Source organism: Monodelphis domestica, chromosome 1, assembly GCF_027887165.1.
Source record: "Monodelphis domestica isolate mMonDom1 chromosome 1, mMonDom1.pri, whole genome shotgun sequence".
In the NCBI taxonomy this organism is placed as follows: domain Eukaryota; kingdom Metazoa; phylum Chordata; class Mammalia; order Didelphimorphia; family Didelphidae; genus Monodelphis; species Monodelphis domestica.
The window spans coordinates 603,756,498-603,783,874 of record NC_077227.1 but is presented as its reverse complement, the minus strand read 5'-3'; the positions used below and the strand labels follow the sequence as shown (position 1 = coordinate 603,783,874).

The 27,377-nt window shown below is 35.9% G+C and overlaps 1 protein-coding gene across 1 annotated transcript in view; it reads left to right on the top strand.

Moving 5' to 3' along the window:
• Positions 1-24,363, top strand: part of LOC103100591 (uncharacterized) — a 96,218-nt gene extending 71,855 nt beyond the window's left edge. The window contains exons 5-8 of the mRNA XM_056817784.1: positions 5,179-5,373; positions 12,718-12,890; positions 20,428-20,545; positions 21,817-24,363. Of these exons, the coding sequence (XP_056673762.1) occupies positions 5,179-5,373; positions 12,718-12,890; positions 20,428-20,545; positions 21,817-22,017 (687 nt within the window). The 3' untranslated portion in view covers positions 22,018-24,363. The remainder of the gene's footprint in view (positions 1-5,178; positions 5,374-12,717; positions 12,891-20,427; positions 20,546-21,816) is intronic.
• The last annotated feature ends 3,014 nt before the right edge of the window (positions 24,364-27,377 follow it).

Here is a 27,377-nt window from a genome sequence, read left to right as displayed (position 1 = left end):
TTAAATGAAGATCTAATCTTAGTCTCTGGTGACAATACAGACATGTTGAACAATTAACGAATCCAATTTTATTCAATACTCTCTCTGTATTGTTCAATACTATATTTTCAGGCCAAGTATTTTTCTGAATATTTGATATCAGGTGTTATTTTCCTTGTGAATGTTAAGTGCATTCAGAGTAAGATAAAGAGCATGGTAGATTCAGAGTAGTCAAGGAAAGTTTTCTGGGGGAGATAAATCCAGAAAAAGAGCCTCAAAGAAAGCATGGGAAAAGATTAGGAAGAGAGGGATGGGAAGGGCAGGAATATTGTATAGAAACCATTTTCGAGGGTGCTGTTCCAAGTGACTAGTACCACAAGGTAAAATTCCTTTGTTGGGTACTTTGCTCTTGATGTAGGACTAATTATTCTACAATTTAACCGAGAAAATGGTCTGCAATTATATCTTCACTGTGAAATCTCTTAGCCTGTCTCAACTACTGTTCAGGATGGTAGTCTTTAGCAGCCATCTGGATAGCCCACTAAATAGCTCCGATTTTTATGTCTCTTTAAGATGAATAAACCTCTGTCCTTTCAATATCCTTGTGGTATAGACAGTGAAGGTAATATTATTCATATTTCCAGATGAGGTCTCAGAGTATCTGACCAATGTCAACAAAAGAAAGCATACTAAGAAGGCACTTATATTTACAAGGAATAATAGTTTTCTTGGTTCTTATATCTGTGCCATAAATGAAAGAGAGGAAAAGGGAAAAAAGGGACACACACACATGTATATATACATATAGAGAGAGTTTTATATATCTATATAAAAGGATTGCCCTTGGGGAAACCAAGTCAAGTGAAGAAGCATTTATTAAGAGGCTACAACAGCAGACATTGTGCTAAGCACTAAGATACAATGAAAGGAAAATCCAAACCAAGACAAAACAAAATACTATCACTGCCACCATCATCAACAATAAAACATTTCCTGATTTTAAGGAGTTCATAATCTGATAAGGGATACAAAATGCAAATTGTCATGTACAAATAAACAAGACAAAGTAGACATAATTTTCTAAGGAAGCCACTAGGATTAAGGAACATTAGAAGAGACTTCTGAGAGAAGATGGGACTTTAGTTTGGACTTGAATTTTTTTCATATGATTATTGATGGCTTTGATTTTTTCATCTGAAAATTGCTTGTTCATATCCTTTGAACATTTTTCAATTGGGGAATGCTTATATTCTTATAAATTTGACTTAGTTATTTATAAATTTGAGAAATTAGATCTTTATCAGAGACATTTGTTCTAAAATTTTTTTCTGTGTTGCTTCCCTTCTAATCTTGGTTACATTAGTTTTAGTTGTACAAAAGCTTTTAAATTTAATATAATCAAAATTATTCAGTTTATATCTTATAATACTCTCTATCTCTTGTTTAGTCATAAATTCTTTCTTTCTCCAAAGATATACCAGGTAAAATATCCTGTGTTCCCCTAATTTAGTTATGGTATCACTCTTTATATCTAAATCATATATCCATTTTGACCTTATCTTGGTATAGGGTGTGAGATATTGGTCTATACCTAGCTTCGACCAAATTATTTTTTAATTTTCCCAGCAGTTTCTGTTAAAGAGTGAGTTCTTATTCTAAAAGCTGGGATCTTTGGGTTTACCAAACTCTAGGTTGCTAAGGTTATTTACCCCTATATATTGTGTATCTAATCTGCTCCATTGATCTACCATTCTATTCCTTAGCCAGCACCAGCTTGTTTTGATGATTGTTGCTTTATACAGTTTGAAATATGCTACTGCTAGGCCTCCTTCTTTCACAGTTTTTTTTTCATTAGTCCTCTTGATATTCTTGACTTTTGTCCTCTAGTTGAATTTTGTTATTATTTTTCTGCTTCTATAAAATAATTATTTGGTAGTTTGACTAGTATGGCACTGAATAAATAATTTAGGTAGAATTGTCATTTTTATTTATATTAGTTCAGCCTACCTATGAGCAATTAATATTTTTCCAGTTGTTTAGATCTGACTTTATTTGTGTGAAAAGTGTTTTGTAATTGTGTTCATATAATTCCTGGGTTTGTCTTGGCAATTGCTTAACTTTTCAAATCATTCTATCATATTCAACTTACACCCTTGCTCTCTGTCTATGTATATTCCTTCTAACTTCCTTAATCACAACTAAGTTCTTTGAAGTTATAAGGATCATCTCTCCATGAAGGGATGTACACAGTTTAACCTTATTGAATGTCTTGATTTCTCTTTCCTATTTACTTTTTTATGCTTCTCTTGAGTTTTGTATCTGAGAGTCAAATTTTCCATTCAGCTCTCATCTTTCTATCAGGAATGTCTGAAAGTTCTCTATTTCATTGAATGCCCATTTCCCCCCCCTTGAAGGATTATGCTCAGTTTTGCTGGGTAAGTAATTCTTGGTTGAAGTCTCAGCTCCATTGCTCTCTGGAATACCATATTCCAGCCCCCCCCCGCCCCCCCCGATCCTTTAATGTAGAAGCTGCTAAGTCTTGTGTTATTCTGACTATGGTTTCATGATATTTGAATTGTTCCTTTTTGATTGCTTGTAATATTTTCTCCTTGACCTGGGAGTTTTGGAATTTGGCTATAATATTCTTTGGAGTTACCCTTTTGGGATCTTTTTCAGGAGTGATGGTGGATTCTTTACATTTCCCCCTCTGGTTCTAGAATATCAGGGCAGTTTTCCTTGACAATTTCTTGAAAGATAATGTTTAATCTCCTCTTTTGATCATGACTTTCAGGTAGTCTAATAATTCTTAGGTTATCTCTTCTGTATTTATCTGTCAGGTCAGTTATTTTTCCCATGAGATATTTCACATTTTCTTCCATTTTTTTCATTCTTTTGACTTTGTTTGATTGTTTCTTGATGTCTCATGGAGCTTCCACTTGCCCCAGTCTGATTTTTAAGGCATGGTTTTCTTGAGAGAGTTTTTGTACCTTCTTTTCCATTTGGCCAAATCTACTTTGTAAAGAATTCTTTTCCTCAGGGAATTTGTGTATCTCTTTTTTCATATGGTCAATTCTGCCTTTTAAAAAACTCTTCTCTTCAACACATTTTTGTATATCTTTTTCCATTTGACCAATTCTTTTTTAAAAGTCCTACTCTTCATCAGATTTTTGTGCTTCTTTTACCATTAGCCTATTCTATTTTTTTAAGGCATTAAAAGTCTTCATTATTTTCCCCCTCCTTTACCAAGCTGTTGTATTTTTTTATTTCATGATTTTCCTTTATCACTCTCATATATTTTCCAAGTTTTTCTTCTTTTTCTCTTATTTGATTTTATAAATACTTTTTGAGCTCCAGTAATTCTTTTTGGGCTTAAGAGAAATTAATATTTTTTTTGGAGGTTTTGGTTGCAGCAGTATTGACTTTGTTGTTTTGAGTTTGTATTTTGGTCTTCCATGTCTGTCTGTCTATCTGTCTGTTTGTCTCTCATATACACACACACACACACACACACATACATTGAGTTTCTTATTATGTATTTTACTAATTTCCAGCCTTTTTCTTTTCTTTTAATTTTAAAACTGTTAAAATAGAACTCTATAACTGTAGCAAAGGGAGCTCTATTCCAAACTTCAGGTTCTTTGTGTAGCTGGCTTCAGAATTGGCTCTAGGGATTTAACTGCTTTCAGTTTTTTCAAGGTGATATAAGGAGAACTATGTTTAATACTCTCCTGACCTGTGCTTTAGTCTGTGAGTAACCACAAGCACTCTTTTACCCTTTGGAACTGTGGCCAGGGCCTCCTGCTTCCCTATGGCTGCAAGTACTAGTGTTTGCTAGTGCTACTCCTCACCCTGAAACCTTGCCCCAGGTCTGCTACCTGAATCTGTGCATGATCAATGCAAGAAGAATCTTCCACCTAGAGCTAGCAAAAGGATCCTTACAATTTCCTTCTGATCAGTTGTCTGATCCTCCTTAATGTCTATGACTGAGAGCTTTGGAAACCTTGGCTGCTGCTTCAGTTGTGCCCAGGACTAGTTGCTGTAGTAGGGCCTGCCCTGGTATGCTGCTTTGTACTCCATCTCCACCCTGGTGTACTAGTTCTCTTATGTTGGCCTCCTAAGTTGTTTTGGGCTGAAAAACGACTAGACCCCATCCTTTGTGGGTTATGCTGCTCTAGAACTTGTTCTGAGGCATTACTATATCATAGTTTTTTAGAGGGTAATTTGGTAGAGATGAGATGGGCCCATGTACCTTCTCCATCATCTTGGTTCCATCCCTCATGAGATCATATTTTAAAAGTATTTAGCTTAGCTGGTGCCTAGTATATAGTAGGTGCTTAATATATACTAGTTTCCTTCCCAGTAAGTGGGTAAGGTAGGTCAGGTTTTCTGATTGTTGATCTAATGTCAAAAAAATAGTCTAGAATTCAAAATCTTCACTCAGATATTCTTGCCTTTTGATACCCATTTATATCAGTTAATAAGAGCATCATAATTTATTATAGAACTATAAAGTTGTCTCACATGGAAGTGAAGATCCTAAAGTTGAGGGCATATTAAATGAATCTTTAATTTCTTGAGCCTTTTTAGTTTGCAATCTGTTGCCTGAATTTTTAAGTTTTTAAATTTGTGACAAAGAGGACCCCAGTCTACATAGGCCAACATTATCTGTAAATTTTCTATTTTACAGAAAACTATTTTTGCTAGAAACAAATTTTTGCAAACTCTTAAAGTAAAAATTAATGAGATTATATGGGAATTTTAGTGTTCCTGTTTGCTTTACTAGTATGTTCTTTGCCTAAGAATTCAGAAATATTTGATTAGAGAAGCTTAAGGATGGAACATTTTTCTTCTTTCCTTTATATCTTTCTCAAAAGGAAATTTTTAAAAGGGACCAGTCTTCTTTATAGAGGTGAAAATTTCAGATATTGGAAAAATATTGGGTGTTTTATTAATTACTCCAAAGTTCAGTATAAAGCATGCTGGACTGGGATTTAGAGGACCTGTGTTCAAATTCCAGATCTGCTCATGACTACTTTTGTGTCCTCAGCGAAGGTCACAGCCATCTGGGATCTTCATTGTCTTATATGAAAAGTGCAATCATTTGTATGTGGGATGGTGGTGGTAGATTTCCTAACTTCTGAGGTTCCTTCTCTTTTTACATCTATGATCCTATAAGCTTTTCATTCTTTATTTTGACAGCTAACTAGCAAGTCCTATGGTGCCTCTCCTTGCTGTCCAACTGAGCCAAGCCCTGACCTAGACCGTCCATTTCTGAGGGATGATGCCATGGAGAAGTGGAAGGACAGCGGTAATAGAATTGAACAGCTCACCAGGGAAATGGCCACAGAAGTGTTTCACATGGCCCAGAGTCTGAAGAGGAAAGGTCCCATAATGGTACTTCTAGCAAAAGGCTGCCTTCTAGTTCAGAAGACCAACTAAATATCCCTTGAAACTGAGTCACAGGAACAAAAATGGGTTAATAGTCAGGGAATCTCCCTCCTTGATGTTTCTGTTCCCCAACTCTAGAGACAGCACTGGGGTGGATCTGCTAGGAAACTGAAATCAAGACAAAAGTAATCAGCTCTTCCTTTTCCCACCATTTCCAGGCCATTTGTTTCTTCTCTATAATGAGTAACAATTCACTTCCATGTCTCCCTTTTCCCACTCTGGGTTCAGCTCCTAGAACCTTTTCCTCTTTCTCTTCCACCGGAGGGACTATTTTCACTCCTCAGAGGCAGCATCTGATTCAAATTAAAGTTTCTTCTCAAAGGAGGGAGTGGCAATGAACCTCCTGCATTTTTGCTCTGAGTGGTTTCCAAAATTAGAACTTATGACACCAGAAACTTTAATTTTGATAGGACTAGCTTCATTGAAACAAAAGTTTGTCTAGAAAATGTTATTTGAGGAAATCAAACAAAGAATGGTTCCCTCTTGCATAGCACTCTCCCCCTTTGCTATACCACAATGCTTAAAATCTATATTCTTTCTGCATAAGGTACTAACATGTTTTAATATGTCAAAAGAGCTTTTATTTTTTCAAGTAGGTAGTCATGCCCTTCATTGATACAGATTGTAATCCTTTCATGCCTTAGTATATGATTTAATGAGTTTGGGGGATTAAAGGAACTCCTCATTTGATGATTCACACTCTGGTGATGGATAAGTTTCTTTATACTTTATTAGGCTGGGCCTTGAATGTCAGACACTGAATTTTGGCTATTTTAGTACTTGAATTATTTTCTAGCTTCATAGGGCTATCCAAAGCTTGCACTGTCCTGCCATAGCCAATGTAAAGATGCAAATATTATGTGTTAAGACCATCAGTTAAAACAGCTCAGATTAATTCATTATTAAGCAAGGTAGAGGCAACTAGTAAATAGTGAATAGAATGCTAGAAACTATAAGCAAATACAAAATTCTGATGTTTTTGGTAAATGGTATAGAGCCCTGAACCTGGAATTGGGAAGACCAGAGTTCAAATCTAGCCTCAGACACTTACTAACTATGAGACTCTGGGCAATTTATTTAATCTCTGTCACCCTCAGTTTCCTTATTTATAAAATGGAAATTACAACAGGAATTAAATGAAATGTTTGTAAGATGCTTTTCAATTCTTAAAGTGTTATATGAATGCTGGCATATTGCTATTATTATTTTATTAACTCCAAGTCACAAAACAAGGTATTACCAAGAGTAATAATAAAAAATAATTTCATCCTTAAACCTAGATTTAATGAAATCAAGGAAATACTGATATCTGAAGAGGAAAAAGTTGAAAAACTTGAGATCTTTGCAAATCTTTATTCAACACAAATTTAGAAATTATATGTAGTAACAAACTGGATGACAAAAAAGTATTGATGTTTGAAATTAGTTTGAAAAGAAGATCGATATACATAGCCTGGAATGTTTGAAAAATACTTAAAAAAATTTTTTTTAGGTTATCAGCATGAATTCAACAAGAAGAATGATTCCAAAGAAGGATAATTTTTAAAAGTTCATATCTGTTACAACTATCACGAATGCACATATTCTCTCACAGTATTTGACAGAAAGTATAAAAATGCTTTAGAACACAGCAATATAGGTGAATCTTTTGCTATGGTCAGAAGCACAGGTGGAAAGGTAGAGTTATCAAGCAATACTACTAAAGAAAGGCATCAAATGTCATCATGGAAGAAGTGATTTGAGAAAGCTATTGAAGATCTATGTAAAAGATTAGAATTTAAATCAATATCTATGCAACAAAAAACTTTAATGTTCTATCATCCAATTAAAGGCAATGAAAAAAAAACAAAAATTCCAGAAAATAAAAGTATACCAGAAATTCTAGATTCCCTTAATTAGCGATTGAAAGTGAAAATAAAAAGGTTAAGGTTATACCAGGAGTCAAAGCAAAGAACAAAATTAACAATTCAAAGTCAATTCAAAAACTACTACAGAGGCCCAGAATGATAGAAGCAAAGGAAACAGAGAACCCCTGAAAGAACATGTGGAAAATTTCTGGTCATCTATGTAGTCCAATAAAGTCTAACTCAATAAAAATATTAGTGGTATCAAATGAGAAACAGAAAGGATGTCTATATAATTAAGGCCAGAACAGATACATCAAGGGAAGTGATTGAAACCAGAACTTTAAAAAAAATAGAAAGTGATAGGGCCAGAAGATCTCTTATTATTGGTTCAATTGCTACATGATTGCAAGTAAATTACTGGCAAAGCACTTTCTCAGCTTCTTCTTGGATATGAACCTAATTGTACTTTTCTTAATAGAAGATAAATATCTATACCAAGAGATGAGAACACTAGTGACCCCATGAAATATAGTTCATGTATTTATGTACTTAAATCAAAGCATTCATGGCTTGTAATGTTCTTTAAAAAAATCTATAAATACTTCTAAGAAAGGAATATATTGACTGAGAAGAAAAAAGGGTGTGGCAGAGTCCCAGGGGTGGTAAGAACAACTTATCCATTCAGTAATTATTGAACAAGCTGCTTTTATTAAAAGTGCGGTAATGTTTGTATTGCCTTTATTATCATAAATACTCTGACTCACTTTTACATTCATGGCTTAGTCTGCAAAGATATAAAAATACAAGTATAGTGAGTACATAGGAGATTGTTCTCTAAAACATAAAACCAATATGATAATATAAATAAAAATTGGTTTAAAACATGGCATTTTGGGGGGAGACAGTTAAATCCCATCATGGTTCAGGCTGGCTTTAAATCTATGATGATCTCTCCTAAATCAAACCAAATATGTCTACCAAATTAAAGAGGAAGTTTGACCAAAACCTATAATTATTTAATTACTTATTAATTCCTTAAAATATGGATGACATTAAGCTATATGGCACCACAGAAATATATGTTAAACTCATTGAATCTTTTTCAATAAAATCAACATGTCATTCAGACCCAATAAGTGTAAAACTTACACCAAGAAAAATAGAGATTAAAAATAGAGATAAATTGAAGCTAGAGGTCAAATGAAAGTAATGAATGCAAGTGATACACATATCTTGGTTTCCTCCAGGCAACTCACATTGGATAGAAAGCCATCAAAGAAAAAGCTGTGTCTGAATATTTTAGGAGACTTACTGGCATTCTGAAATATAGCCTTAATGGGAAGAACACATTTAAAGCAATTAGGAGCTACACAATAACATTCTTAATGCACACACAATACAATTCTTAATGTACATGTTTGGCACTATCAGAATGGACCATAACAGATTTGGAAAGGATCCTAATAAAAACTCATACAATATTAATGAAATATACCCTAAAGTAGCTGTAGAAAGATTAACACATCCTTACCAAAAAGGAAGAAGAATGTGGATATTCTTAGACCATAATTTAAACAGGTAAAAAACCAACAGAAATACTTTCAAAATAAGACATCACTTTTCTATGCAACAAAAAGGATAATTAATAGGAATATATAATTGGGTTTATTGATTGTAAGCAAGATTGGTTTGCATCCGAATGAAGATTATTATGGAATAGCTTTAAGTTTTCAGGAGTAGAATGAAAGGGCCCTCAATAGGTGACATCTGAATGAATTTAGACAATATTTTATCAAAACAGTATTGGACAAATGGCTGAATTACATCGATGTGTTCTTAGAAATGGAGGGGCTCATCATGGTGGTTCAGGACTAGGACATTGCCACTTTAAAGAGCTTTGATGTAATGATCAATGCAGATTGTGTAAGGAAAACAGTAGAAACTGTGCAACACATCCTTGCAAAAATTTAGCACCCACTGAATACCTAATGCTATAAACTGGTGATTAGAATTACAAATCAGATGCCTCCTATTTTTCATGGACTGAGAGATGATAAATCTCTATTTCACACACACAAACCTCAAAATATCCTTGAGAATTCAACCAATAAACTATGTTAAAACCAGACCATTATTATAGACTTTTGCTTATAATCATCAAGATGTAATATTGATCAAGAATATTGATTAAGAAAATCAAGAACAATGTTTTAAAAAGATGTTTCCTTACTAAATACTCATAATCTCTAAATAAGATGTGTAGGATAAAAATCTTTCAAAATATAGAGACATATTACAGCAGAAAGAAGTAAACTATGTAGGTGTAGTAGTTGTCATCCTTTCTACTATTGGAGTTGTACCAGAAATGCTTTCAGTGAATCTACAGAAGATGACTTTATATCCTAATTATTTCATTTAGCTATTAAAAGTCTCATTTTATCTACCTGTGCATTAGCCTACAGAACATTAAATATAAAAGAATTATAATAGGATAGTCATGTGGCCCAAGGCCCTATTTGAATAATTGAAAAATATGAGATCAGTTTTTCTAAAGTGAAGATAGATTAGTTTCAAGCTATCTTAATAAATAATCTCAGTCTTCTTTAAAAGAAAAGATTCATTTCCCCTTATATTAAATCAGCAAGAAATTGACTTCTGAGATCGTTCCACTATTTTTGCCTAAAAAAGAGTTGGGCCAGTTAGAACTTATTAGGGATACTTTTTTTTTTTTGGTCTTAAGCACAAAAGAACCCACTAGAAGATTGAGAAACGAGTCTTCTTTTTTTATTTTATTTTATTGATTAATTTAGAGTATTTTTCCAGGATTACAAAAATCATGCTCTTTCCCTCCCTTCTCCACCCCTTCCCCCAACCCACTCCCATAGCTGACACACAATTCCACTGGGTTTTACATGTGTCATTGATCAAGACCTATTTCCATATTATTGATATTTGTACTAGGGTGATCATTTAGGGTTTATAACCCCAATCATATCCCCATTGAACCATGTGATCAAGCAGTTGTTTTTCTTCTATGTTTCTACTCCCACAGATTTTCCTCTGGTTGTGGATAGTGTTCTTTCTCATAAGTCCCTCAGAATTGTCCTGGATCATTGCATTGCCACTAATGGAGAAGTCCATTACATTCGATTGTACCACTGTGTATCAGTATCTGTGTACAATGTTCTCCTGGTTCTGCCCCTCTCACTCTGCATCACTTCCTGGAGGTCGTTCCAGTTCACATGGAATTCCTCCAGCTCATTATTCCTTTGAGCACAATAGTATTCCATCACCAACATATACCACAATTTGTTCAGCCATTCCCCAATTGAAGGGCATCCCCTCATTTTCCAATTTTTTTTGCCACCATAAAGAGTGTGGCTATGAATATTCTTGTACAAGTCTTTTTCCTTATTATCTCTTTGGGGTACAAACCCAGCAGTGCTATGATTGGATCAAAGGGTAGGCAGTCTTTTAGCACCTTTTGGGCATAGTTCCAAATTGCCTTCCAGAATGGTTGGATCAATTCACAACTCCATCAGCAATGAATTAGTGTCCCAATTTTGCCTCATCCTCTCCAACATTTATTACTTTCCTTTGCTGTCATGTTAGCCAATCTGCTAGGTGTGAGGTGGTACCTCAGAGTTGTTTTGATTTGCATTTCTCTGATTATAAGAGATTTAGAACATTTTTTATGTGTTTATTGATTATTTTTATTTCTTTATCTGAAAATGGCCTATTCATGTCCCTTGCCCTTTTATCAATTGGGGAATGGCTTGACTGTACAAAAAATCAAGCCATTCCCCAATTGATGAATGGGCAAGAGAAATGGGTCTTCTATAAATGTAGAATAATTGGCTCAGAGATTTAGAGCTGGAAGTACTTTAGAGATCACCTCCTTCTTCTGACTCAGGGCATTTATGTTTCTTGTCCAACATCACATGGGTAGTAAGAACAAGAGCTGGATGTTAACTTGAATCCTGTGACTCTAAGTTCAGGCTTTCCCCACTCAACCACACAGCTTCCTCAAGACCTCATCATCTCTTTTTACTTATCTTTTGACCCTTTTATTTCTGGTCAATGCAGCCAAGTAATGGATTTTAGATTATCCTATTTTACTCCCTTTGTGGAACTTTCCTTTTCTATAATCCCTATTATTGAGTTGACAGTAATTTCTCAAATAAAATGTTCAGATCTTTGGTGGATTTCAATCATTCTTAGCTTTATCTGCTATTAGTACCAGTAAAACAGAATTGGCAATATAGGTTGTTCTAAAACACTTAGTGCATTCGAAAACTTTAAGAGCTTCAGAATGGGACACTATTTTTAAGGTTGATTACCTGACCATTGGTGATGATCTCATAGAGTAATAAAGGAGACATGGATGTCAGGCCGGTCATATATGTTGCAAATCTAGTCTCACTCTAAGGCAGCTTGACCAGCTCCAAAGCCCAGATGAAATACTGGATTTCACAGTCTCCTTAAAAGGATAATAATGCTCTTGATTAATGACACATGTAAAACGCAGTGGAATTCTGCATTGGCTATGGGAAGGGGTGGGAGAAGGGAAGGGAAAGAACATGAATCATGTAACCATGGAAAAACTTTCTTAGTTAATCAATAAAATTAAATTAAAAAAATTAAAAGGATAATGCTGTACTGTCAGTTATTTCATCATCAGGTGCTTAGAATGATTGGCTCAGAAAAGCCATTCCATAATTAGGAATGCATATCCTATAATCTTCCTTAGTGTGTCTGAGTTTGGGGATAATGTTTGTTTTCCTATCAAAGTCAAGGCTGTAGAATATGAGTTCCCTAAACATTCCCTCCTTTTGTCTGTCTCCTTCCAATTCACACCCAAAGCTGATATTGATAAACTATAAACAAAACGATTGTTTTTGAAACAGTTTGACTTTCTACAGAGCTTCAAACTTTATTTAGAATTGGTTTGAAGTTTCAAAAAAGAAAAAAAGTAAATATAGGATTATGAAGATAACATCTTGACATGTTTCACTACAGTTCCTTTGGGGAAAATGGCAGTTTTGTGTCCCTCACCCTTTCGGAAGGGCATCTTTCTTATTTACCAGCCAGAGATTGTACCTTATGTCTTCTGAGGTTATTCCTTTCTGGGAGACTCTCCTCAGGAAAGATTTGTTGAGGGACAAAGCAGAACTTCTGGCAAAGTCTAGCCAAAGAAGGCTTTCTATTTTTCTTCTAAAACCCTTATCTTCTTCTCTCTTACTATAGTATCAATTCTATGAAGAGGGTCAAGGATTGAGACTTGCCCAGGGTCATACAGCTAGGACAAAGGAAGCTTTTGAAAGGCTTCAAGTTGACCAGCCTGGCCTGTAGAAAACACTTGTGGTAGCTATTAAATTTGCCTCTCTGTGTGTCTTCTAACAATCTCTTTTATTTATTATTTATGAACATTTCTTTCATGTAGACCAAAGACCAGTTAATTGCCTCTGCAAAGAAAACAGCCTCTTCTGGACACTTGTTTGCTAAATTCATCCGCCTTGTTGCTAAGAACTGCCTGGATCAGAGGTGTGCAGATGAACTCTTGTGTGGGTTGGAGCAAATTGAGACAATGAGTAGCCAACTCAACATCATTTCCAGGTAAAGGGGAGTTCTGAAAAACTGAAGAGTGCTATTATTTTCTCCTGCTACTTTCCAATGCAGGGCTTGAAAAAAAAGGAGCCTTTAAAAGGATCCCTGACTCTTGATTCTTTTCTTCCCTGGCTGGTTTTAAGGTATAATTTTATTTCACTTGACAACCATGAATTATTTTGTCTTTGTTTACCACCATATTCAAAGGAAACCCTCAGTTCATATTCTGTCGTACTGAGGGTTGTGGCTGATATAAATGTACTGCTGGGTTAAAAACCACAATCACCAGAACCCAGGGACACCATTTAAAGCTTTCCCCAGAGCTGTAAATATTTTGGACCAAAAGTAGTATCGGTTCTCCCACTTATCTTTTCTTGGGATTTGGCAAGGGAGGGTGTTGATTTTGAACATGGAATGGCACGTTTGATTGATTGGGCAGTTTGTAACTTTCTTTAAGTGGATAACATTCATTCATTCATTCATTCAGCAGTTTAGTATTGTGTCAGTAAACTGCTCAACAATATGGCAGAGGAGAGCATAATGATTTTGGTTGCTGGTGGAAAATAAGACATGTTTGCCAGATCTACCTGGGTCTTTTCCGTCTTGCTCTTGAGTTGATTTTGTGTTTTTTAAAAAAAAAGGCGGGGGGCATTATGGGGGGTAACTGAGTAGCTCAGTGGATTGAGAGCCAGGCCTAGAGATGGGTTTAAATCTGGCCTCAGACACTTCCCAGCTGTGTGACCCTGGGCAAGTCACTTGACCCCCATTGCCTAGCCCTTAGCACTCTTCTGCCTTGGAACCAGTATTGATTCCAAGATGGAAGGTAAGGGTTTTAAAAGAAACCAAAAGGGCATTATGAAGGGGGAGGTTGAAAGGATTCTCTGTACCCCAGATCCTTTGAAGTTTTGCTAAATAAACTTCCCTGAGAATTTGAAGGGGACTCAGAGAAGAGACCACAGGATAGGATAGAAGTTAAAATTATTTTGTATTATAACAGTTAACCATTTAAATGGCCTCTAATCAGCAAGAGAAAAAGTAATGAAAAGCCAGATCATCTAGCCTGCGGATTTCTGCTGGCAGTGGTTGGCTGCCTGGTCAGACAAGCTGGGATAGCCCTGGGCAGTATTATGCTTTTATTACTCTGAGCTCTGGCCTTCTCTTTCACAGTAGAGTTTGCTTGGCAGCTACAGCCAGCAGATGGTAGCACAGAGCAGCAGACTGTCTGGAAAGCTTCAGCTTTTTATCAGTTATTTTGCTTATGCTTTCTACATGTGGTCAGTTAATGTTGGTGGGGGAAATTGTGCTAAACATTTACATGATCTACATGAAGATGCACTCTTACAGCAAAAAGGAACAGTGAATAGAGGCTGGGTCTGGCTTCAGGAAGACCTGCTGAATTCAAATCCAATCTCAAACACTAGTTCTGTGACCTGAATAAATTATTTAGCCTCTGTTTGCCTCAATTTCCTTGCCTGTTAAATGGAAATAATGATGATGATGATGATGATGATGATGATGATGATGATGATGATGATGCCAGCTTCCCAGTAGTGTTTTGAGGATCAGATGAGATAATATTTGTAAAGTGCTTAGCAGAGTGCTACCTAGCAAGCATCTCCTAAGCCCTATCTAAAAGCTATTATTATTATTTTTACTCTAAATGAAATTTTGAAAGAATTATCCTAAAGTAAACATGATCTTTCTAGATCCAAGCATATAAATCATTCCAGAGGAAATATTTCTTTATATTATAAATAGGTTTAACTAGGAAATGCTTAAAAAAAATCCAACCCCAAACTAAGGCATTGTTGTCCTTTTAAGAGTGATCTAAATTGGGATAACTCACCCAAACTACATAAATCTTGAACTTAAAAGAAACTTTAAAGGTTGTCTGTCCAAACCTCATTCTCTTCATCTGACTACGAATCATCATCTCTACAGCATCTCAAATAAATTATTATCCATTTTTTGTTTGAAGGCCTCTAATTAGGAGGACGGGCAGCTAGGAGGTATGGTGAATGGATAGAGCACTAGGTATGGTCAGAAAGACCTGAATTCAAATTTGGCTTCAAGTACTAATTAGATATATGACTGTGGGCAAAACACTTAACTCGGCCTCAGTTTCCTCATCTTTAAAAATGAGCTGGTGAAGGAAATGGCAAATCGTTCCAGTATTTTTGTTCAGAAAACCCCCAAATGGGGTCACAGAGAATTGGACATGATGGAAATGACTGAAGAACAATTATGAAGAACTCACTAACTCCCAAGACAGCTTCATTCTGTTTTTGGATTGGTCTATTTTTTAGGGAGTCCTATCTTATGCTGAGTCAAAATTAGATCCCCTTATAATTTCTTCTTTTGAGGCCAAGCAGAGTGAATCTAATCTTTACATATGAAAACAACTCTTTGGCTATTTAAAAGTCAAGATTTCCACCTCTATCTTCCCTTTTCCCTCAAACACACTTGAAACATTTCCTTTCCTATTTGTGACATAGTTCCATGACCCTACATCATTCTAGCTTCCTCCTTCTAAACATACCTCAGTTTACCAGTGTGGTTTCTACAATGGAGCATTACAAAATTGGACACAAGAATCCAGATGTAGTCTGACCAAGGCAGATGCCTGTGCTCCTTCTCTCTCTTTCTCTCTCTCATTCTGGATCTTGTGCTTCTCTTAGCATATGCTTAGATCACACTGATGTTGGAGAATGTGATTGAAGAAATTTGGGCAAAGACAAAAAGTTGGATCTGCAAAGCAAGGAGAGCTCAGAACATTTGGAACACACAAATTATCGGAGGAGGGGAGAGAGACAGTTCCAATGGAAGTTGGAGAGAGAGGCAGTTAGGATTCCAGCTGCCTGGGAATTCACTTGGCTGCTTCTGCCTGAAGGTGGAGGACAGACCCCTTCATCTCCTCTCTGGCAATTGCCTTCTACTTATACTGTGAGCTGAAGAGATATTTAGTCTTGCCCAGAAGAGATTCTGGCAGAGTTATTGCCATTTCTTTCCTCTGAAAAAATATTTTATTTATTTCTGTTGAAAGGACTTATTTTTTCAAAGCCTTCATCAGTGTTATAACTCAGATTTAGGAACATCCTTCCCCCCCCCCCTCTTTTCTAACCCCACCCATATCTTCTCCCCCCAAATAAATAGATTCTTTAGTTAAAAGAACTAGTTTATAGGATTGGTTATTAGTGGGAAAACTATTACCATCTGTGAGAAAATCTCCATCAAGAAAGTTGGGAAGGAAGGACAAGAAGTAGTGTAGGAAGTTAAATGAGTGATCTTTAAAGTAAAAGAGAGGTCTCCTGGCTCCAAGGCCAGTATTCTTTTAATTCTACTATGATATACACATATGATATCTGACCAGTCATATCTATTACAAATTTCATCCTGGAGGTATAAGAAGATGTGGATGTAGTAGATAAAGAGCTGTCCAGCTTGCTGTTCTCCATACAGGGCATTCCATCTTCTGCTTCCATCCTGGAAGACTCTCTGTCCTCAGCTCAGCATATTGGATTCTCTAGCTCCCATCAAAGCTCAATTTAAGTGTTATTTCCTACATGAACTCTTTTCTAAGCTCTCCACCCCCCCCCCCTTCCAGCCTCCCAATTTGTGAACATCCAACTCTCCCAATTTGTGTATATTTTGTACTGACTTTTCTGCACTCATATTATTCCACCTCAGTAAAATGTGAGCTTCTTGAGGCAGAGACTGTTACTGTTTTTGTCTTGGATCTCTGGCCCCTATTGTAGTTCCTGGCTCATAGTAGGCACTTAATAAATGCTCATTATTGTATCAAATATTCCTGTTCTACCAGCTTTTTTATTTTATTTTTTTTAAACTCTTACCTTCTGTCTCAGGATCAACACTATATATTGGTTCTAAGGCAGAAAAGTGGTCAGGACTAGACACTGGGGGTTAAGTGACTTGCCCAGGGTCACATACCTACGAGTATATCTGCTAGATTTGAACCCAGGACCTCCCATCTCTGGACTTGCCTCTCAATCCACTGAGCCATCTATCTGCTCCCCCTAACAGATTTTTAACTGAGTTGCTTATTCACATTTATTTAGTGTTTTAAGATTTACAAGGTGTTATCACCTTGTGAAATATAAGTATTGTTAGCATTTAAATCCTCATTTTACAGGATTATAGGAACACAGTTTTAGAATTAGAATAGACTTCAGAAGCCATCTATTTCAACCCCTTCATTTTAGGTCTGAGGAGACAGGCAGGGGGAACATAAGTGATTTGCCCAAAGGCACATAAGTAGCAGAGCTGAAATTTGAATGTAGGTGCTCTGTCTCAAAAAAAGCATCATTTTCATTGTATAAATATCCCTTCCATTTCACAACTTTCCTCATTGCAGTTTTAATATATTATGGGTTGGCATAAGAACTTAAATGAGAATTTTTGGAGGGATTTGTAGAAGCCCCAGCTGCCATGTGAAGGCTAGCCGATGACACAGAAAACTCAGAAATGCATAAAAAAATATAGTGTATTATATAATACTGTTGTGAAATAGAAACCCACAGACTTCATATAGACAATTGAGGTAAATAAAGTCAAAAATCCAAATTTCTCCAAGTCAAGGTAGAAAGTTAGATTTTATAGGGCCAAGTCCTCCAATAAAAGCGTTCTCTTGCATGTATTACATTGTCGGACCCTGGCAAGAGACAACGCCCAGAGACTGAGACTTGGTTTTTATAACAAAATGAATACTTCTGTACAAGATCCCAAGACATAACATCATATAGACCTTATTTAGAAACAGTTACCCAATTACAAAGCTGATTGGTTAGTTCATTTCAGAAAGCCCATATTAGTCTTTAGACTAATGACTTAGTCAAGTCATATGACCATTGCCTCTCTCTCATCTGATCTGGGGGGAGAGATGACTATTTCCAAACAGGAAAGAGTGCATGATGTTTGTGCCATATTGGGACATGGGACTCAGATGGCCAGCATCTTATGATAAAGGGAAGTACAAAATTAGGGAGGGGTTAAATGTCCCTTTAGAAGTGGTTTTTATGCTTTAGTTAGAAATCCTTGTAATTCTACTGATTGAATTAAGATTGTAATGGAATTTATACTAATCACTTTAGAATCACAATACTGATTATCTTAAACCTACCATTATCACTAAAATCCAATCAAGTATAAGGGGGTAGGGGTCTTTTTTTTACCAATAATGCCAATATATTTTATCTTTTAATACATAAATATACACAATTTCTTTTTTTTTTTTAGTTTTATCTTTATTTTACTTTAATAACAAATTTACACATAAGTTTTCCAAAGTTATTTATGTTGTCTCCCTCTCCCAGAGCTGACAATAATTCAATCTGGGTTGTATATGTATTGTCATGCAAAACATATTTCCCTATTGTTCATTTTTATAAGTGAATAATCTCATAAAACCAACACCCCAAATCATATACCCAAATAAACAAGTGAGAATCATATGATTTCATCTGCATTTCTACTCCAACAGTTCTTTATCTAGAGGTGGAAAGCATTCTTTATCGTAAGTCCTGCAGAATAAGAATCCAAGTCATTGTATTGCTTTAGTAGCAAAGTCTATCACATTTGATTGTCCCACAATGTGTTAATTACTGTGTATAATGTTCTCTGGTTCTGCTTATTTCACTCTGCATCAGTTCATGGAGGTCTTTCCAGATCTTTTTGAAATCATCCTGTTCATCATTACTTACAGTACAACATTCCTTTACCATCATATACCACAATTTGTTCATCCATTCCCCAATTAAAGATATCTTTTTGGTTTCCAATTCTTTGCCACCACAAATAAAACAGCTATAAATATTTTTGCACAAACGGGTCCTTTCCCATTTTTTTTATTTCTTTGGGATACAAACCTAGTAGTGGTATGGCTAGATCATGGGGCAGGCATTCTTTGAAAGCCCTTTGGGCATAATTCCAAATTGTCTTCCAGAATGGTCGGATCAATTCATAACTCCACCAGCAATGCATTAATGTCCCAATTTTGTCACATTCCCTCCAACATTTACTATTTTCATTTATGGTCATATTGGCCAATCTGACAGGTATAAAGTGGTACCTCACAATTGTTTTAATTTGCATTTCTCCAATCAGGAGGAATTTTTTTTTTCATATTATTATTGATAACTTTGATTTCTTCATCTGAAAGTTTTTTATGATCACTTATCATTTGGGGAATGACTTAGATTCTAATAAATTTGACTTAGTTCTTTATATATTTGAGAAATGAGACCTTTATCAGAGAAATTTGTTATAAATTTCCCCCACTTCCCCATTTGGTGCTTCCCTTCTAATCTTGGTTGCATTGGTTTTGCTTATACAAAACCTTTTAAATTTAATATAATCAAAATTATTTATTTTACATTGTGTAGTGTTCTCTCTTCTTTGGTCATAAATTCTTCCCTTCTCCATATATCTGACAGGTAAAATATTCTACATTCTCCTAATTTACTTATAATATCACTATGTTTAAATCATATACCCATTTTGAAATTATCTTGGTATAGGGTGTGAGATGTTGATCTAAATCTAATTTTTGCCGTATTGTTTACCAATTTTCCTAGCAGTTTTTGTCAAATAGTGAGTTCTGCTGCAATTTTTGGGTTTATCAAACACTAGATTGCTTGGGTCATTTACTCACAAGTCAGCTATTTAACAATTGATGGTCAGCCATTTTTACTAGGGTTTCCCCCCCTTTCTTTGGTGCCCAAGAGAGATTGGTATTCATATTTTTTCTATATTGGATCTTTCTGTAATCTGATACCTTAGGGCATATAGTAGTAGGATCAATTGGTCAAAGAGGGTGAACAGTTTAGCAACTTTTTCCAAATGATTCCAACTAGATTGGCTCAATCCACAGTTCTATTAATATTGTACCTATTTTATACCTGTTTTTTTCATAGTCTTTCCATCATTGACCATTTCTGAGTTTTATTATCTTTTGAATTTGATATCATTTCCAGTTCCAAAGTAAAACCTCAGAGTTGTTTTAATTTATATTTCTCTTTTGTGAGTAATTTGGAACATTTCATCATATAGTCTCTTATGAATTATATTTCTTCTTTTGAAAATAATTAATCATTTGACAATTTATCTTTTGGAGAATAGCTCAGAAAAGTTTCCTTGTCCTTAAAATGGGAAAATTCATTGCATTCTGGGGTTAAATAATTTGGCCAGATTCACAAGAGTAACACATTCAGAAAGTATCTGAAGTCACAAATAGCAGAGCCAGAATTTGAACTTCAAGGGCTTCTACCTCCACATTTAGCCCTTTTTCTATTGTACCCCACCTTGTCTCAATGCCCAAATGAAGCGGCTATAAATCTTTCAACTGATAAAAAAAATAACAATTCGAATATTCTTTTCCTTTCTGGTTCTTGTGATATTTTCCTGGTGGTTGGGAAACACATTGTTTCTTACCTTTAGTAAAGACTTTTATTGCAGCATGTCTTCTTTTTTACTTGGTTTGAACAATATTTCATCATTTAAATATACCATGGCATTTTCCTCTTTTCTCAAGTGTAAAAGCAGCTCTAGCAAGCAGCAAGTCCTCGGAAGAGCTCCTTGTGAACAATGCCCAGAACCTCCTTCAAGGTGTTTTACAGACTTTAAAGGCAGCAGAAGCAGCATGTCTCCGGGTAAGTAGGAAGAGCTTTTTGACAGTAGTCACAACAGTGGCACCAGTCAATAGAATCCAGTCAGCTCTTTGGATAATCTAAAGTCATGGGAAGATGGAGCGTGGGTGGCTAGATCACTAAACCTACTAAAACTTCCCAGACTTCCTTGTAGCCAGTTATGCTGATTTCATCTCCCACTGAGCCTTTCACTGGAGCTGTCACCATGGAAAATGATTGATAAATCAGTTTCAGATTCTTTGAGTTCCTTGGCACACCCATTAGTGTAGTCACTCAAAGAAGTAAACTATGATAGCTAGGATGCCTTCCCATATTCCTTTCTCATCAACAAACCTTAAAATTACATTCATATTATATTTATTTCCCATCACACCTATTCACCAGTAGAATTTAAGTGTCTTAAGGTCAGGGACTTTCATTTTTTGGCTTTATATTCCCACTGACTAATACAGCATTTTATTACACATAATCAGACATTTAATAAACTGCTTTTTCATCTAAATAATTAATTACACACACACACACACACACACACACACACACACACACACACACACACACAAACCAAGCAGTGTGTTGTTGAGGAAAGGAGTTAAAGTCAGAGGATCTTAGTTTGAATTCAGGCTTTGCTACTTAGACCTGCAAGTAGCAATGTTGGCATTAAGAGAAGCAGGATGAAATGTCCCTGAAAATAAACTTTGTAATTCATGATATGAAAATAACATAAGAAGTAATTAAGGAGAATTCAGCTGAACATGAAGGGAGATCCTAAAACACAGTTGATGGGGAGGTGGCTGCCTCATGTGGTAGTTGAACCGAACTTCTTGTATAGTGACTGGGCAGAAGATGAACATTATCTGGTAGCTTCCTATTTCAGTAAATTATTTTTGCCAACTAATTCCTAAGTTTAGTTGTTAGAGGGAAATGTAATTTGAATATATTTAATAATTGAATGGTCTTTAATTCAAAACCAAAATAAAAATAAAAATGAGAAAAAAGATATATCTTGTAATTAAAACAACTTAAAACTGACTTTTTAAAATAAGCTGTTGATGCTGAAAAGTGGGGAATGGATGGAATAAAGGTCATTAACATCTATTAAATTTTCAAAAATCTTATATTGATGTACATCAGTTATCATAAGGAAATCAAAAGAATATTACTGAGCCCTTTGGAATGATGACCCAGGTAACCTTGTAGGTTTAAGTTTTCATAGACTTTTGGTATAATTTCTCTTAAAGCAGAATCTAATTGTGCATGTCTCTCACCTCTAGGGCTTAAGGGAGCCTCCCCTAGATGCAGATGAACAAGAAGTAGCTGCCTTCTGCATGCAGTGGAAAAGAGAGTTGCTAAAGCACAGATGCCAAGAAGCATCGAATCCAGACAGAGATGAGTCTGGACTACGCAAGACAAGGGCAATCAAGGCTCCCACACTTGTGTCCATGGTTCAAGAACCGTGGACCACTTTAACCTGAAAATCAAATATTTTCCTGGTGATACCATTTATTATCCACCAAGATCTGGTACCCAGGGCAAGGTACAGATCACTTCCCTGATCAAAAACCTTAAGTGGCTCCCTATAGAAGAGATTCCTTAGCCTGACATTTAAGGTCATCTTCAATTTGACTCTCCCTATATTCCCAACCTTATTTCATATAATTCTCTTTAAGAGGGTTATCTCTTATTCTATTTGGGATAGCTGGGTAGCACAGAGGATATAGTGCCAGGCTTGGAGTCAGGAGGTCTTGGGTTCAAATCTGGCTTGAGGCACTTCCTAGTTGTGTCACCCTGGGCAAGTCACTTAACCCTGACTGCATAGCCCTTGACATTTCTTCTTCTTATAATTGATAATAAGACAGAAGGCAAGGGTTAAAACAAAAAGACTCTCTTCCAACTAAATTGAACTGCTAACTATTGGCCAAACATGACAGTCCATTTCTCATATCCACATTTGTTAAATGCTTACTATGTGTCAGACACTGTTCTTGGTATTGGATATGCAAAGACAAACATAAAGCAATATCTTCCCCCAAGTAACTTGTTGGGAGGACATAATAAATTAAAAAAAAGTAGATATCTAATGTATACAAAGGAACTAAAATGGTTGTTCTGGGGTGTGTGTATAAGCAGTGGGGATTTGCCGGGAGGGACATTAACAAACTCCTTTTATGAAACACATATGGTGCTGATGCCTAAACCAGGAAGAGCAAACACAGAAAAAGAAAATTATTGGCCAATTTCATTAATGAAAATTTAGATATAAAAATCCTAAATTTTCAAATGTTAAGGAGACTACAACAATATATCATAAAGATGATATAGGATCAGATTAGGATCAAATAAGATTTATACCAGCTATACAGGGATAGCCTAATATAAGAAAGACTTATTAACATAATTGATTATATTGGCAAAAATGTAACACAAATCATATGATTATATAGCTATAGAAAAGGCTTTTGACAAAACATACCACTTATTCCTATAAAAAGAATTTGAAGGCATAGCTATAAATGAATTTTTCCTTAGAATAACAAGAAATACAGATTTAAAAATCAGGAAACATTATCTCTAATTGGGATAAGTTAGAAGTCTTCTCTAGAGGATAAGGAGTGAAATAAGGATGCCTGTTATCACCAATATTGTTTAATATTATATTAGAAATGCTAGCAATAGAAATAATAGAAGAAAAAGAAATTGGAGGAATTAGAATGGGCAAAGAGATAATGAAACTATGTTTTTCATAAATGATATAATGATACATATACATAAGATCCTAGAGATTCAACTAAAAATAAGTTGAAACTATCAATAATTTTGGCAAAGTAACAGGATATAAAATAAATCCACATGAATAATCAGCATTTCTATATATCATCAATAACAAACTAACTATAGATAGAATAAAATACCTAGAAATATATCTGCCAAACAAACCCAGAAACTATATAAATATACTTGTAAACCACTTTTTATGCAAATAAAGTCAGAGAGGGCATGTTGGTGGCTCAGTGGATTGAGAATCAGGCCCAGAAATGGGAGGTCCTGGGTTCAAATCTGGCCATAGACACTTCCTAGATGTGTGACCCTGGGCAAGTCACTTAACCCCAATTGCCTTTTAAAAAAGTCATTTAAATAATGGAAGAAATATTAATTGTTCATGAGTAGGCAGAGTTAATATAATTAAAATGATAGTCCTTCTTAAACAAATCTTTTTATTCAGTGCCATTCCACTTAATTTACCAAAAATATTTTAATGAACTAGAAAGTTAATAACAAAATTCACTTGGAAAAATAAAAGGTTCCATTAAGGTTTAACCAATTTATTATGTAGCGATATCAAGTTGCTATATATTAATTACTCTCTCTTAGTATGAAAACTTAAACTCTTTCTGAACTTCTTAAGTTTTCAATTATTAGTTCCCTCTTTAGCCACCCTTTAGTCATCAAGTTCCCCATCTGAGGTCTTTCCAGTTACAAAATTGCAATCTATATTCTATTCTATCAGGAATAAGTAACATATAAACAGCAAGCTCTGTATTTACTATCAGAAATTGCCAACCACCAGACTTTGCAGGTGATGGTAGTCTACCTTGGTCTAATTTGTATTAAAAAATCATGGGACCGATCAATCAGAAGTGAAATGCACCTTTGTTATACCAGATCGGGGGTTCCTCTGTATGACTATAAAAGAGTTATTTTTATAGTCAGATGGGTTCTTGGTTACCAAGGAGCCTTGGACTCCATTTATTGGCAATTGCTAGCTTTGCTTATAAATTGTGTTTAGAATTTTGCTGCCTCAGTTTACCTGTGACAGTGAGGGAGGCAATCAGGCTCTGGGTCAGAACTCTGACACCCTTGGAGCTGCCTCTGGCATGAGAGCTCTCCAATGGAGAGTTTTCACTGACAAGAGAATTCCATGGGGGACTGTTTCAAGGGACAAACTCCCATTCAACTCCCATCCCAAATTATCTAAGCCAAATAAGTCTTGTTTTTTTATCTTAGTGAGCTTGAAATTCCAAGATAAGAAAATATTTCCCAGAGAGTTGGGAATCTGTTAAATTCCCTCCCTGGACTACTGTCCAGTTCAGGAAATGAATCAATTCTTTTTATAGCTTAAGGAAATTAGTGTCCATTTGTAATGGGATCAGAGAACTTTGGGGGTCTGACAATAGTGCACTATATAGGAATTAGGGAGCCATCAAATGAAAATCTTGACAAGTCTTAAATGTAGCTTGAAGAAAGGCCTATGCCATTCAAATAATTTTTTGTAGTAGTAGTAGTAGTCTCTCGGTAACCGAGGATGACGATTGTCTTTGTGCGTTTTTGTGCACAAAGACACTTGTGCATGAAGATTTAAGAGGAAAAGTCGATGCACAGAGACAAGAGCTGCCCTAGAAGGGCATGACAAGCCCTCCATACCAAAGATATTACTCCTCCCTGAGCACCCCATACACCCTAATTTTTTGTAAAAGTCTTAGAAATGTGTGGTTAAAAAAATCAACAGCATTGATTCTAAGAGAGAAGAGAGATAAAGCCTAGGCAATGGGGGTTTAATGACTTGCTCAGGGTCACACAGCTAGGAAGTGTTTGAACCTCCTAGCTGCCTTCATAAATACAAGAGTATTCTCAAGGACTCAACTTTCATGAGCTTTTTTTGACAATAGGAGTCAAGTAGGAAAAACCATTGGTACATTTATATTTTTGTATATTTTTGCATGTCGAGCTATCTGTGCAATTTATTATTGATAAGTGTATGTCTATTTACCTTGTATTCAGTTTTGGTTTGTCAGTCTCTGAGCCTTACTTTATACCAACATCTTTAGGCATAAACTGGCCACCTATCCTGGTATTATAATTGGTAGCAGCCACCCTTGAGCCTGGTGATGCTATAACAGTCTTGACAGCAAGGGCTACCAATTGGAACACCATGAACCATCAGGAAAGACTCCTGTTAGAGACTCTTGGACTTCTTTTAGATTCATAAGCCAAGGACCAGGACTGTGACCAGGCATCCAAGGCGCTGCAGCTACTTGATCAATTTATCTGAGCCATAGCAGAAAGCAAAGGTGGAGGGCTTCACGTGACCTCTTGGGCATGAACCCTGGGGGTAGAATTAGAAGTTGAGATCAAATCTCTAACTGTTGAAATTTCCCTTTTGGAGTGAGTTCTGCTGTGGTAACTGCAGGGCAGCAAGAGCTGTTAGTTCTACTTTTCAAGCCAGATACTACATCTGTGCAAAGCCTGTCTGTAAATTATCATGGGATTATTAACCTTGACCTCCATGGTTAGCCCAAGGACTTTTCCTTAGACATAAAATGGGCATCCAGACATGGATTTAACTTATTGACAGCCACACACTGTACGCTAGGAAAGTACGACACTATGAGTCTGGTTGTAAAAGGGGGAATCAATTGGGGAACCCTATGTCCTCTAAGAAGGACTCCCTCATACCAGAGAATTGTCATAAAACACATCATTTGTCTTGTCTGTCCAAAGATGGCAAGAAAATGTCATCTATGTTCTTTTATCTGGATAAATTAAGGCTGTGAATGAGGGAACCTCACCAACAGGGAAAAAAATTTACTTGTCCCAAGTTGAATGATATCTCCTGCAAATAGGAGAGCTCCTACCACTCCTACTGTGAGCAAGTCTAATCATCTTGTTGACTGAGGAAGAGAAGAATAATTTCTTTTGCAAATAGGAGAATCTTAGATAGAAACTTTCTTCTATGAGTCAAATTATAATCTAAGTAGTATGCTTTACTCAGTAAGAGAATGCTACTCTAAAATTGTGTGCTAATTTCAACCTCATTACATTGCTCCCTGATTTGCCAGTCTCTGGGGAGCCACTTTATGATTGTGTCTTTTTAGAGAACAGGACTGGAAAACCCTGAGATTATTTCTCTGAGACTCCCTCACAAAATCTTATATTTTGCATGCCAATGGGTTCTCTTTCATGTGAGATGATGCCTATTAACACTAACACTACTATGATCTCTGGTCATTCTACCTTTTGGGACACCCTTTTTTCCTCTAACCTGAGTGCCCAAGCTAGTGAAATTGTGGCCCTTACTCAGCATGCCACTTTGCTGACTATGATCTACAATGACCCATGGTATGCATTTGGTATCTGCCACATGGTTGGAATGCTATGGCTACAAAGTGGCTTTCTGATTTCTGGTAGTAAAGTCATTTTTAAAAAACCCTTACCTTCTATCTTATTGCTTCGAAGGCAGAAAAGAGGTAAGGGCTAGGCAATGGGGGTTAAGTGACTTGCCCAGGGTCACACAGCTGGAAAGTGTCTGAGGCCAAATTTGAACCTAGGGCCTCCCATTTCTAGATCTGGCTCTCAATCCAATTAGCCACTCAGTTGCCCCCAGCAAAGTCATTTTTAACACAGACTTTATCAAGAAATATTTAATTGCCTTAAAGTTATTGACAGTCATTGACATTGTTCATTGTCCTATCCACCCTAATGGAACTGATCCTGTCTCTTGAAGAAACAACTGTGCAAATGCCATGGTGAAGCTTGTGACCCTAGATGGCTCCATGCATGTTTTTATTCTTTCCTTTTCTGGTGAAAACAATTTAATTCTCATCTACAATGACCCTAAGATTGAGAAATTGAATCAGAAGTTTGAGGCTGTAAGATTAAAATTAATATCTAATATCTCCAAGTATTATATTTTATAATATTTATTAATAATAACTTGAAGTAGAGGAAAATAGACAAAGCCTGAGTAAAGACAAGTTTACTGGACCACAAAAGCAGAAGAGAGAAGAGAAAGTAGGCTTACAGAAACTTAATCTTCAAAAGGTAAGGATGCAATGTG